General features: G+C 44.0%; 1 protein-coding gene across 8 annotated transcripts in view; it reads right to left on the bottom strand.

The window, feature by feature from the left end:
• The window catches only part of LOC110533645 (vacuole membrane protein 1), a 106,835-nt gene that overhangs the window by 39,463 nt on the left and 53,117 nt on the right, over positions 1-14,255 (bottom strand). For 5 of the 8 annotated variants that reach the window (XM_021618056.3, XM_090186349.1, XM_021618055.3 and 2 more), the window contains exons 6-7: positions 5,357-5,590; positions 1,750-1,881 (exon numbers count right to left, since the gene is read on the bottom strand). In XM_021618056.3, the coding sequence (XP_021473731.2) occupies positions 1,750-1,881; positions 5,357-5,590 (366 nt within the window). Of the gene's footprint in view, positions 1-1,749; positions 1,882-2,055; positions 2,131-5,356; positions 5,591-14,255 lie in introns of those variants that run through there. The other 3 variants (XM_090186351.1, XM_090186350.1, XM_090186352.1) reach the window with 1 other exon arrangement.

The following is a 14,255-nucleotide window of genomic DNA, read 5'->3' as shown; positions in this document are numbered from 1 at the left end:
AGAGAGAGAGCAGTAGAGGGAGAGTGAAAGAGCCTCAGAGCACTAATTCAGACCCAGCAGTTCTGTGGTCGGTGACACTTGTTCAACCTTTCTGAGGATGCGAAACAAACAACCAACAAGTCTTCCCTGATGCCTCGGACACGTCAAAGTTACGGCGGAGAAAAAGAAGAAGAAACAACAATAACGAAGAGCGGACAAGATGAATGGGTCGATGGACAAAATATGACTCTCCACAACGGGGCATCTGTCTTTCTCTCACACGTCCCCTCTCTTTTCCTCTGCTCTCCTCCGCTCACTCTCTCTTCGTCTTCGTTTGTTCGTTTTGGTGGAGAGTCGAGCGGGACTTTATCAGTGTGTCGAATGATGTCAGAGCTCCAGGCTCACACATGTGGTCTGAGGGCCAAGGGAGGCTGGAGACTGTGCCATCTGCAGATGCCCATGGTATGAGTGATAAACTAAACATGACAGTAGGTAGCCCCATCACTACGGTGCCAGGGAGCACTCACCCACTATCAAACCACCAGTGCCTGTCACACCCTGCTGACCCACCGGATGAAAAAACATATGTCAATGTGCCTGATGTTGAACGCCGATGTCTTTTTTGGTTATATCGGCAGAAAGTAATTAATGTACAGTTTTGTACAGAGTGTGAGCTTATAGTGTGAGTCTATCTATTAAGAGCAGACAGTGCTCAGAGTACTATCAATAGCTCGCAGTAAACGACTCATTAAATCACTACTTAATGAACCCTTAAAGCCCCTCAAGTCATGTCAACCACTAGTTGACCCAAATGTCTGATTTAAATTGGAATAGAACAAACCTTTGGCTAGTCTATTTTCAAACATGAAGGAGAATCAGGTCATTTTTTGGCACTGGCTTCTCCAAACCGTTTTCCTGCCTGCCCCCATTGTTTGACCTGTATTGTGCTGGAATGCTCATGACATTGAATGACATTGTGAAATACAATCCTTAGGATTAAAGTGCACTCAGAGAAGACCGGCTAAGATTATGGAGGGACGAAGCAACTGACATCTTGTCTATTCTTTCATTCACAGAGGAAAATAATATTTACTATGAGTTGTCATGGTCAAAGTACTTGTCGAGCCTATTTAGAAATGAAAATACTGTTTGTCATGGTATTGCAAAAGCCAATGCAGGCACCTTGAAAACAATGGCTTTGCCCTTGATGGCATTGCTACACACTTAGACCGAGCAGAGCATTGTAAAAGGCAGAAACACATGACTGCTTCAGTCTGCTTCAGAGGTAGGGAACTGGGAATGGGTTAGCTAATGCGTGTGTGTGCATGTGAGAGAGAGCGAGAGAGAAGGGAACGGGCTTGTGGGGAATTCCTGAGATGAACTTTAGCCATCTCTCCGTCAGGGCTCAACTCGCATTGCTCCACTCTGTGTGTGTGTTTGTGCGTGCGCGTACACATCCAAGAGGTTTCCGCTGGTATGACACATGTATACAATGTGACTGTTTTGTTTCAACAAAGTTGCACAAAAGGTTGCTAGATGAGGAGAGAGAGAAGGCAGAAGAAAACAGAGTGAGACCTGGAGGACAGTAGTGACAGGTAGAGCATGGGTAGTGAGAAGAAGAGGGAGGAGAGAAAGCAGAGTTGGAGAGGGAAGTCAGGAGGAGAGATGGAAAGGCTGTGTGCCACCTGTCTCTGTCAGAGAAGAGAGAGAGGGGGGGATGAGATAGAGAGAGAGGAGTGATAGAGAGAGAGGAGAGAGATAGAGGCTTACCTGTGGAGTCTCTGCCTGCTCCAGCAACTCTCCAAACTCTTCATAGTCTTCATCATCAGGCTCTTCTCCAGACAGCCTCGCTGCCCGCGCCATGAAGTAGGGGGGCAGCTCCCCGATGGCTGTGCCTGCTCCCTACACACACACACACACACACACACACACACACAACCTTTCACAATACAAGTATAATACCAATACACATATATTTTCAATTTGTCGGGTCAATTAGGGTGCTATTAGTTTGGATCAAACTATATGAATATCCAACATCCTAAATAGCTTTCAATTATAAGACGGTATCACTCGCCGAATTGTGAAGAAAGACGGAAGAGATTTGAGTGAAACAAATCCTCATCCCAGGCAGGTTCAGTGGGTTCATTCCTCCAGGAACACGAGGATGAGGAGGGAGCGCAGAGCAACAGACTTAATTAACACAATGAAAAACCTGCAGAGAAAACGAGTGCTTTGGAATTGCTCATAGCTCATTATGGTAATGTTTTCAGGCACAGAAAAACTTGTAAGAAGGGGTGGGGTGAGGGGGGTGAGGAAAGGAGGGAGGTTATGCAGTGAGGTGGTGAGGGAGGTGGGAGAAGGGAGGGTTAGGGTGAGGGAGGGAGGGGGGTGGGTGGGTGAGGGAGGTGGGAGAAGGGATGGTTAGGGTGAGGGAGGGAGGGGGGTGAGGGAGGGAGGGGGGTGGGTGAGGGAGGTGGGAGAAGGGAGGGTTAGGGTGAGGGAGGGAGGGGGGGTGAGGGAGGAAGGGAGAAAGGGGATGGATGGGTGAGGGAGGGAGGGAGGGAGGGGTGATGGGATACTTAAGCTGGACATCCTGTTCCATGTCAACACAGCAGTCTTTGATGAAACCTGCCAGTTTGCTCATAATGCAGACGTGCCCTAATCTCCAGGGCAGCTGTTCTATTCACTGCACTATTGTGTGTGTGTGTGTGTGTGTGTGTTTGTGTGGGTGTTTGTGTGTGTGTGTATTTGTGTGTGTGTGTGTGTGTGTTTGTGTGGGTGTGTGTTTGTGTGTGTATTTGTGTGTGTGTTTGTGTGTGTGTTTGCGTGTGTGTGTGTGTTTGCATGTGTGTGTTTGCGTGTGTGCCAGACTGCAGCCACCTGCGCCATGTTTTTTGAAGTGGACCACTTAGACCCTGCAGCGGTGGACGGGGTGGCACAGAGAGGGGAGGGCGAGAGGGGAGGGCCAGAGGAGAGGGCGAGAGGGGAGGGCCAGAGGAGAGAGGGAGAGGGGAGGGCGAGAGGGGAGGGCCAGAGGGGAGGGCGAGAGGGGAGGGCGAGAGGGGAGGGCCAGAGGGGAGGGCGAGAGGGGAGGGCCAAAGGGGAGGGCCAGAGGGGAGGGCCAGAGGAGAGAGGGAGAGGGGAGGGCGAGAGGGGAGGGCCAGAGGGGAGGGCCAGAGGAGAGGGCGATAGGGGAGGGCCAGAGGGGAGGGCCAGAGGGGAGAGGGAGAGGGGAGGGCCAGAGGGGAGAGGGAGAGGGCCAGATAGGGAGAGGGGAGGGCCAGAGGGGAGAGGGAGAGGGCCAGAGGAGAGAGGGGAGAGGGGAGGGCCAGAGGAGAGAGGGAGAGGGCCAGAGGAGAGAGAGGAGAGGGGAGGGCCAGAGGGGAGAGGGAGAGGGGAGGGCCAGAGGGGAGAAGGAGAGGGTAGGGCCAGAGGGGAGAGGGGAGGGCCAGAGGGGAGAAGGAGAGGGGAGGGCCAGAGGGGAGAGGGAGAGGGACAGAGGAGAGAGGGGAGGGGGGAGGGCCAGAGGGGAGAGGGAGAGGGGAGGGCCAGAGGGCAGAGTGAGGGGGTAATATCATAAAAAGGGCTACTGGTGCCAGAGAAGGGTGGGGTGAATGGTGTATCTTTTTGGGGCTTTAATGCCGTGAGCATCAAGTGGGCACAGCAGGTGTTGCAGCATTTTGGGCTGTGCCAGCATCTGGGGGCGAGGCCAGGGGATCGTATGGCATACCCCTAGCTGGCACACACACAGCTCTGCCCTTACCACATAATTACTCTTTGGTATGGGCACGCCGTGCCAGCTAAAGAAACCTTGAATCTGCTCCACTGAAATCAGAGTCCTTGGTAAAATAGAAAAGGAATGGGAAAATCACACTTATCCTGGTGTAACTAAAACTATGGTGGTAGAATACACCTGACCTACACTCCCTCCCTCTCTCCCTCCTTCACTACACTCCCTCCCTCCCTCCCTCCCTCCCCCCTCCCTCCCTCCTCCCCCTCCCTCCCTCCCTCCTACCCCCCCCCCCCCCCCCCCCCCCCTCCTCCCCCACTCACTCACTCACTCTGTTCCAGGGAAAGGGCCCCAGCAGCAGCAGTACTAAAGTAGTAGAAGTAGAGGTACTCTGTTCCCCACAGCCAGTAACATGTGAAATGTGAATAAACAAGAGTGAGATAACATCCTCCACTTCTCATTTTCAGTCAGTTTAGAGGAAGATAAAAATCCCAAGTTCACCACAGGTCATAGAGATGAGTTCTCTCTTCTCAGACTTCTCTGTTAAGCATCTGTGTTTTTCAGTAGAGACAGTTTCACACTGAGAGGGAAGCTCTGAGAAAAGGGCCTGACACTGCCCGACTCTCTGTAAAAGAGCTGTGAATGCTGAGAATCCAGGAAGAGAAGTGCTGGTCATCATTGGGAAGCTGATACAGGCAGTTACCAGTTAGAGGTGGGCTCCCGAGTGACGCAGCGGTCCAAGGCACTGCATCTCAGTGCTGGTGGTGTCACTACAGACCCTGGTTAGATTCCAGGCTGTATCACAACCGTCCGTGATTGGGAGTCCCATAGGGCGGCGCACAATTGGCCCAGCGTCGTTAGGGTTTGGCCGGGGTAGGCCGTCATTGTAAGTAAGAATTTGTTCTTAACTGACTTGCCTAAATAAAGGTTAAAATAAATAGAGGTGTGAGAGTTGATAGGCTTTTGACGCAGAGCATGGTGGTGGTAGTACCATGACAACTCTATGTCATGGCTGAGTCATTGTAGTGGTTACCATAGCCACCAGAGTCAGAATGCAACCAAAGTATCTGGTGAAGGGTTAACGTCTACCTGTGCCAGGGCTGGCTCTAGCTACAGAACTGTGTGTGATAGTGGTGTGACAGTGGTGTGTGTGCGTGACAGCGGTGAAGGATTACAAACTGTCAGTATCATGTCCCCAGTACCTAACCACATGGCTATGTTTGGTTAGAGGTGTGAAACCACCAGCAGTGTTAAGGGGAAATTCACCGTAAAAGGCTGGGGTTTTCCAAACCATCAGTGGGTATTATTGTATTGAATTGTCAATGATATCTCACTTAGCAGTCACATGTTTTAGAAATAATCTTGACCTACAGTCAATGTTATTTTACTTCTAACTCTTTGAGGCTTACTGATCATAAAGCATTTGTGCCAGTGAACCTGACATGTACCAATATGGATAGTTAAACCCCAGTTGAGGGGCATATGCACTGTGTGTAAAAGACTGTGTAAACTACTTTGTAGGAGACTGTGCATGTCGTCTGCGTGCGTTGACTGTTTGTAGATTGCATGTCTCGACTATGTGTCATGGGCTGTGCAGTTGACTGTGTGTTGACTGTGTACAGACTGTATGTAGAATAGACTCACCCACATGCAGGCCTCTAAGCGGACCTTGGAGACAATGGTCCAGAGGGAGATGCTTCCCTGTACAGCTGCTGCCACCCCCGCCAAGCCCTCCACACCCACTTGGGCCACGGCCTCTGTCCCCCCCAACAACACCTCTTCCTGGGGGCAGATGATCTGCTCGGGGTAGGGGGGTTCCGGGAAATCCACCGAACCACATTCATATGCTGCCAGGGTCACTGATGCTATGTGTGGACCCTGAGAGAGAGACGGAGAGAGAGAGACGAGTGGGAGGTCAATTGTTGGAATTTATGACTCAACGGAAGATTTCAGGGAGAGCCCTGGCAACATTTGCATTAAAAGAGGGAAGAACTCTTATGGAAATAGATCATATATAAAACCATGGTATAAGCCTTTGCTTAAAAGTACTTATATGAATGGTTATGGCAACTCCTCTGTCTTTCTCTGTGAGATTGAAACGTCATTTGCATTGCCTGCCTGTCTCCTTTACCTTCCTGCCATTCCTTCAATATGATTCAGATAGGGGGATTTACTAATGAATTGTGAGTTATAAGGGATAAGGGGCGAGAGACCACAGAGAAACCTCCTGCATGTTGTGGTAAAACAGGGGGAGGCGCGGGACAAAGGGGTTGAGGCCTGGAGCTAAAAAGGTGGGTCAAAACTCCCCTACTGAAACATCAAAGAACCCGAAACGAAAGCTGGGGACAAGAAACCGTTACACACACACACACACACACACACACACACACACACACACACACACACACACACACACTGAGAGCTGCACCTGTGACAAAGTGCGCCAAAAACAAAGAACTTGGAGACTTCAGAAAACATTGGTAGTGCTTTCCATTCACAGTGCAGTCTGAAAACATCTCCTCCCCATGGCCCCTTGGGTGACACTACACTCATAGAACTAATACTGAAATGACGTGGCAGCAGCAACGAAGCGTCAGTCGGTTGACCAATATGGGGCGGAATATACAGACCTAGTAAGTGTTACTGTAAAAAACATATATCTGAAGTGTGTATCTGTCTAGCGTGTGTATCTGTGAAGTGTGTATCTGTGAAATATGTATCTGTGAAGTGTGTGAATCTGTCAAGTGTGTATTTGTGAAATGTGTATCTGAGAAGCGTGAGTATCTGAGAAGCGCGAGTATCTGTGAAGCGTGTGTATCTGTGAAGCGTGTGTATCTGAGAAATGTGTATCTGTTAAGTGTGTATCTGTGAAGTGTGTATCTGTTAAGCGTGTGTATCTGAGAAATGTGTATCTGTTAAGTGTGTATCTGTGAAGTGTGTATCTGTTAAGCATGTGTATATGAGAAATGTGTATCTGTTAAGTGTGTTTCTGTGAAGTGTGTGTATCTGTGAAGCGTGTATCTGTTAAGTGTGTATCTGTGAAGTGTGTATCAGTTAAGCGTGTGTATCTGAGAAATGTGTATCTGTTAAGTGTGCATCTGAGAAGTGTGTATCTGTTAAGCGTGTGTATCTGTGAAGTGTGTGTATCTGTAAAATGTGTATCTGTGAAATGTGTATCTGTGAAATGTGTATCTGTAAAGTGTGTATCTGTAAAATGTGTATCTGTAAAATGTGTATCTGTAAAGTGTGTATCTGTAAAATTTGTATCTGTAAAGTGTGTATCTGTAAAATGTGTATCTGTGAAATGTGTATCTGTTAAGCGTGTGCATCTGTAAACTGTGTATCTGTAAAATGTGTATCTGTGAAATGTGTATCTGTAAAATGTGTATCCGTTAAGCGTGTGTATCTGTAAAATGTGTATCTGTAACGCGTGTATCGGTAAAATGTGTATCTGTAAAATGTGTATCTGTGAAATGTGTATCCGTGAAGCGTGTGTATCTGTAAAATGTGTATCTGTGAAATGTGTATCTGTGAAATGTGTATCTGTGAAATGTGTATCTGTAAAGTGTGTATCTGTGAAATGTGTATCTGTAAAGTGTGTATCTGTGAAATGTGTATCTGTAAAGTGTGTATCTGTGAAATATGTATTTGTGAAATGTGTATATGTGAAATGTGTATCTGTTAAGCGTGTATCTGTGAAATGTGTATCTGTGAAATGTGTATCTGTGAAATGTGTATCTGTGAAATGTGTATCTGTTAAGCGTGTATCTGTGAAATGTGTATCTGTGAAATGTGTATCTGTGAAATGTGTGTCTGTAAAATATGTATCTGTAAAGTGTGTATCTGTGAAATGTGTATCTGTGAAATGTGTATAATGTGTATCTGTGAAATGTGTATCTGAGAAGCGTGTGTATCTGAGAAGCACGTGTATCTGAGAAGCGTGTGTATCTGAGAAGCGTGTGTATCTGTGAAGTGTGTATCTGAGAAGCGTGTGTATCTGTGAAGCGTGTATCTGAGAAGCGTGTGTATCTGTGAAGCGTGTGTATCTGTGAAGCGTGTGTATCTGTGAAGTGTGTGTATCTGTGAAGTGTGTGTATCTGTGAAGTGTGTGTATCTGTGAAATGTGTATCTGAGAAGCGTGTGTATCTGAGAAGCGTGTGTATCTGTGAAGTGTGTGTATCTGTGAAGCGTGTGTATCTGTGAAGCGTGTGTATCTGTGAAGTGTGTATCTGAGAAGCGTGTGTATCTGAGAAGCGTGTGTATCTGTAAAGTGTGTATCTGTGAAATGTGTATCTGAGAAGCGTGTGTATCTGTGAAATGTGTATCTGAGAAGCGTGTGTATCTGTGAAATGTGTATCTGTAAAGTGTGTATCTGTGAAATGTGTATCTGTAAAGTGTGTATCTGTGAAATGTGTATCTGTGAAATGTGTATCTGTGAAATGTGTATCTGTGAAATGTGTATCTGTTAAGCATGTATCTGTGAAAAGTGTATCTGTTAAGCGTGTGTCTGTGAAATGTGTATCTGTGAAATGTGTGTCTGTGAAATGTGTATCTGTGAAATGTGTATCTGTAAAGTGTGTATCTGTGAAATGTGTATCTGTAAAGTGTGTATCTGTGAAATGTGTATCTGTAAAGTGTGTATCTGTGAAATGTGTATCTGTAAAGTGTGTATCTGTGAAATGTGTATCTGTAAAGTGTGAATCTGTGAAATGTGTATCTGTAAAGTGTGTATCTGTGAAATGTGTATCTGTGAAATGTGTATCTGTTAAGCGTGTATCTGTGAAATGTGTATCTGTGAAATGTGTATCTGTTAAGCGTGTATCTGTGAAATGTGTATCTGTGAAATGTGTGTCTGTAAAATATGTATCTGTAAAGTGTGTATCTGTGAAATGTGTATCTGTGAAATGTGTATAATGTGTATCTGTGAAATGTGTATCTGAGAAGCGCGTGTATCTGAGAAGCGCGTGTATCTGAGAAGCGCGTGTATCTGAGAAGCGTGTGTATCTGAGAAGCGTGTGTATCTGAGAAGCGTGTGTATCTGAGAAGCGTGTGTATCTGAGAAGCGTGTATATCTGAGAAGCGTGTGTATCTGTGAAGTGTGTATCTGAGAAGCGTGTGTATCTGTGAAGTGTGTATCTGAGAAGCGTGTGTATCTGTGAAGTGTGTATCTGTTAAGCGTGTGTATCTGTGAAATGTGTATCTGTGAAATGTGTATATGTGAAATGTGTATCTGTTAAGCGTGTATCTGTGAAATGTGTATCTGTGAAATGTGTGTCTGTAAAGTGTGTATCTGTGAAATGTGTATCTGTGAAATGTGTATAATGTGTATCTGTGAAATGTGTATCTGAGAAGCGTGTGTATCTGAGAAGCGAATGTATCTGAGAAGCGAGTGTATCTGAGAAGCGTGTGTATCTGAGAAGCGTGTGTATCTGAGAAGCGTGTGAGAAGCTGTATATCTGAGAAGCGCTTGTATCTGAGAAGCGCGTGTATCTGAGAAGCGCGTGTATCTGAGAAGCGTGTGTATCTGAGAAGCGCGTATATCTGAGAAGCGTGTGTATCTGTGAAGTGTGTGTATCTGTGAAGCGTGTGTATCTGTGAAGCGTGTGTATCTGTGAAGTGTGTATCTGAGAAGCGTGTGTATCTGAGAAGCGTGTGTATCTGTAAAGTGTGTATCTGTGAAATGTGTATCTGAGAAGCGTGTGTATCTGTGAAATGTGTATCTGAGAAGCGTGTGTATCTGTGAAATGTGTATCTGTAAAGTGTGTATCTGTGAAATGTGTATCTGTAAAGTGTGTATCTGTGAAATGTGTATCTGTGAAATGTGTATCTGTGAAATGTGTATCTGTGAAATGTGTATCTGTTAAGCATGTATCTGTGAAAAGTGTATCTGTTAAGCGTGTGTCTGTGAAATGTGTATCTGTGAAATGTGTGTCTGTGAAATGTGTATCTGTGAAATGTGTATAATGTGTATCTGTGAAATGTGTATCTGAGAAGCGTGTGTATCTGAGAAGCACGTGTATCTGAGAAGCGTGTGTATCTGAGAAGCGTGTGTATCTGTGAAGTGTGTATCTGAGAAGCGTGTGTATCTGTGAAGCGTGTATCTGAGAAGCGTGTGTATCTGTGAAGCGTGTGTATCTGTGAAGCGTGTGTATCTGTGAAGTGTGTGTATCTGTGAAGTGTGTGTATCTGTGAAATGTGTATCTGAGAAGCGTGTGTATCTGAGAAGCGTGTGTATCTGTGAAGTGTGTGTATCTGTGAAGCGTGTGTATCTGTGAAGCGTGTGTATCTGTGAAGTGTGTATCTGAGAAGCGTGTGTATCTGAGAAGCGTGTGTATCTGTAAAGTGTGTATCTGTGAAATGTGTATCTGAGAAGCGTGTGTATCTGTCAAATGTGTATCTGAGAAGCGTGTGTATCTGTGAAATGTGTATCTGTAAAGTGTGTATCTGTGAAATGTGTATCTGTAAAGTGTGTATCTGTGAAATGTGTATCTGTGAAATGTGTATCTGTGAAATGTGTATCTGTGAAATGTGTATCTGTTAAGCATGTATCTGTGAAAAGTGTATCTGTTAAGCGTGTGTCTGTGAAATGTGTATCTGTGAAATGTGTGTCTGTGAAATGTGTATCTGTGAAATGTGTATCTGTAAAGTGTGTATCTGTGAAATGTGTATCTGTAAAGTGTGTATCTGTGAAATGTGTATCTGTAAAGTGTGTATCTGTGAAATGTGTATCTGTAAAGTGTGTATCTGTGAAATGTGTATCTGTAAAGTGTGAATCTGTGAAATGTGTATCTGTAAAGTGTGTATCTGTGAAATGTGTATCTGTGAAATGTGTATCTGTTAAGCGTGTATCTGTGAAATGTGTATCTGTGAAATGTGTATCTGTTAAGCGTGTATCTGTGAAATGTGTATCTGTGAAATGTGTGTCTGTAAAATATGTATCTGTAAAGTGTGTATCTGTGAAATGTGTATCTGTGAAATGTGTATCTGTGAAATGTGTATAATGTGTATCTGTGAAATGTGTATCTGAGAAGCGCGTGTATCTGAGAAGCGCGTGTATCTGAGAAGCGCGTGTATCTGAGAAGCGTGTGTATCTGAGAAGCGTGTGTATCTGAGAAGCGTGTGTATCTGAGAAGCGTGTGTATCTGAGAAGCGTGTATATCTGAGAAGCGTGTGTATCTGTGAAGTGTGTATCTGAGAAGCGTGTGTATCTGTGAAGTGTGTATCTGAGAAGCGTGTGTATCTGTGAAGTGTGTATCTGTTAAGCGTGTGTATCTGTGAAATGTGTATCTGTGAAATGTGTATATGTGAAATGTGTATCTGTTAAGCGTGTATCTGTGAAATGTGTATCTGTGAAATGTGTATCTGTGAAATGTGTGTCTGTAAAGTGTGTATCTGTGAAATGTGTATCTGTGAAATGTGTATAATGTGTATCTGTGAAATGTGTATCTGAGAAGCGTGTGTATCTGAGAAGCGAATGTATCTGAGAAGCGAGTGTATCTGAGAAGCGTGTGTATCTGAGAAGCGTGTGTATCTGAGAAGCGTGTGAGAAGCTGTATATCTGAGAAGCGCTTGTATCTGAGAAGCGCGTGTATCTGAGAAGCGCGTGTATCTGAGAAGCGTGTGTATCTGAGAAGCGCGTATATCTGAGAAGCGTGTGTATCTGTGAAGTGTGTGTATCTGTGAAGCGTGTGTATCTGTGAAGCGTGTGTATCTGTGAAGTGTGTATCTGAGAAGCGTGTGTATCTGAGAAGCGTGTGTATCTGTAAAGTGTGTATCTGTGAAATGTGTATCTGAGAAGCGTGTGTATCTGTGAAATGTGTATCTGAGAAGCGTGTGTATCTGTGAAATGTGTATCTGTAAAGTGTGTATCTGTGAAATGTGTATCTGTAAAGTGTGTATCTGTGAAATGTGTATCTGTGAAATGTGTATCTGTGAAATGTGTATCTGTGAAATGTGTATCTGTTAAGCATGTATCTGTGAAAAGTGTATCTGTTAAGCGTGTGTCTGTGAAATGTGTATCTGTGAAATGTGTATCTGTAAAGTGTGTATCTGTGAAATGTGTATCTGTGAAATGTGTATCTGTGAAATGTGTATCTGTGAAATGTGTATCTGTTAAGCATGTATCTGTGAAAAGTGTATCTGTTAAGCGTGTGTCTGTGAAATGTGTATCTGTAAAGTGTGTATCTGTAAAGTGTGTATCTGTGAAATGTGTATCTGTAAAGTGTGTATCTGTGAAATGTGTATCTGTAAAGTGTGTATCTGTGAAATGTGTATCTGTAAAGTGTGTATCTGTGAAATGTGTATCTGTAAAGTGTGTATCTGTGAAATGTGTATCTGTGAAATGTGTATCTGTTAAGCGTGTATCTGTGAAATGTGTATCTGTGAAATGTGTATCTGTTAAGCGTGTATCTGTGAAATGTGTATCTGTGAAATGTGTGTCTGTAAAATATGTATCTGTAAAGTGTGTATCTGTGAAATGTGTATCTGTGAAATGTGTATCTGTGAAATGTGTATAATGTGTATCTGTGAAATGTGTATCTGAGAAGCGCGTGTATCTGAGAAGCGCGTGTATCTGAGAAGCGCGTGTATCTGAGAAGCGTGTGTATCTGAGAAGCGTGTGTATCTGAGAAGCGTGTGTATCTGAGAAGCGTGTGTATCTGAGAAGCGTGTATATCTGAGAAGCGTGTGTATCTGTGAAGTGTGTATCTGAGAAGCGTGTGTATCTGTGAAGTGTGTATCTGAGAAGCGTGTGTATCTGTGAAGTGTGTATCTGTTAAGCGTGTGTATCTGTGAAATGTGTATCTGTGAAATGTGTATATGTGAAATGTGTATCTGTTAAGCGTGTATCTGTGAAATGTGTATCTGTGAAATGTGTATCTGTGAAATGTGTGTCTGTAAAGTGTGTATCTGTGAAATGTGTATCTGTGAAATGTGTATAATGTGTATCTGTGAAATGTGTATCTGAGAAGCGTGTGTATCTGAGAAGCGAATGTATCTGAGAAGCGAGTGTATCTGAGAAGCGTGTGTATCTGAGAAGCGTGTGTATCTGAGAAGCGTGTGAGAAGCTGTATATCTGAGAAGCGCTTGTATCTGAGAAGCGCGTGTATCTGAGAAGCGCGTGTATCTGAGAAGCGTGTGTATCTGAGAAGCGCGTATATCTGAGAAGCGTGTGTATCTGTGAAGTGTGTGTATCTGTGAAGCGTGTGTATCTGTGAAGCGTGTGTATCTGTGAAGTGTGTATCTGAGAAGCGTGTGTATCTGAGAAGCGTGTGTATCTGTAAAGTGTGTATCTGTGAAATGTGTATCTGAGAAGCGTGTGTATCTGTGAAATGTGTATCTGAGAAGCGTGTGTATCTGTGAAATGTGTATCTGTAAAGTGTGTATCTGTGAAATGTGTATCTGTAAAGTGTGTATCTGTGAAATGTGTATCTGTGAAATGTGTATCTGTGAAATGTGTATCTGTGAAATGTGTATCTGTTAAGCATGTATCTGTGAAAAGTGTATCTGTTAAGCGTGTGTCTGTGAAATGTGTATCTGTGAAATGTGTGTCTGTGAAATGTGTATCTGTGAAATGTGTATCTGTAAAGTGTGTATCTGTGAATTGTGTATCTGTAAAGTGTGTATCTGTGAAATGTGTATCTGTAAAGTGTGTATCTGTGAAATGTGTATCTGTAAAGTGTGTATCTGTGAAATGTGTATCTGTAAAGTGTGTATCTGTGAAATGTGTATCTGTAAAGTGTGTATCTGTGAAATGTGTATCTGTGAAATGTGTATCTGTTAAGCGTGTATCTGTGAAATGTGTATCTGTGAAATGTGTATCTGTTAAGCGTGTATCTGTGAAATGTGTATCTGTGAAATGTGTGTCTGTAAAATATGTATCTGTAAAGTGTGTATCTGTGAAATGTGTATCTGTGAAATGTGTATCTGTGAAATGTGTATAATGTGTATCTGTGAAATGTGTATCTGAGAAGCGCGTGTATCTGAGAAGCGCGTGTATCTGAGAAGCGCGTGTATCTGAGAAGCGTGTGTATCTGAGAAGCGTGTGTATCTGAGAAGCGTGTATATCTGAGAAGCGTGTGTATCTGTGAAGTGTGTATCTGAGAAGCGTGTGTATCTGTGAAGTGTGTATCTGAGAAGCGTGTGTATCTGTGAAGTGTGTATCTGTTAAGCGTGTGTATCTGTGAAATGTGTATCTGTGAAATGTGTATATGTGAAATGTGTATCTGTTAAGCGTGTATCTGTGAAATGTGTATCTTTGAAATGTGTATCTGTGAAATGTGTGTCTGTAAAGTGTGTATCTGTGAAATGTGTATCTGTGAAATGTGTATCTGTGAAATGTGTATAATGTGTATCTGTGAAATGTGTATCTGAGAAGCGTGTGTATCTGAGAAGCGAATGTATCTGAGAAGCGAGTGTATCTGAGAAGCGTGTGTATCTGAGAAGCGTGTGTATCTGAGAAGCGTGTGAGAAGCTGTATATCTGAGAAGCGCTTGTATCTGAGAAGCGCGTGTATCTGAGAAGCGCGTGTATCTGAGAAGCGCGT

Source organism: Oncorhynchus mykiss, chromosome 10 (assembly GCF_057628025.1).
Source record: "Oncorhynchus mykiss isolate SJ-2025 chromosome 10, ASM5762802v1, whole genome shotgun sequence".
Classification (NCBI taxonomy): domain Eukaryota; kingdom Metazoa; phylum Chordata; class Actinopteri; order Salmoniformes; family Salmonidae; genus Oncorhynchus; species Oncorhynchus mykiss.
This window is presented reverse-complemented; position numbering and strand designations above follow the sequence as displayed.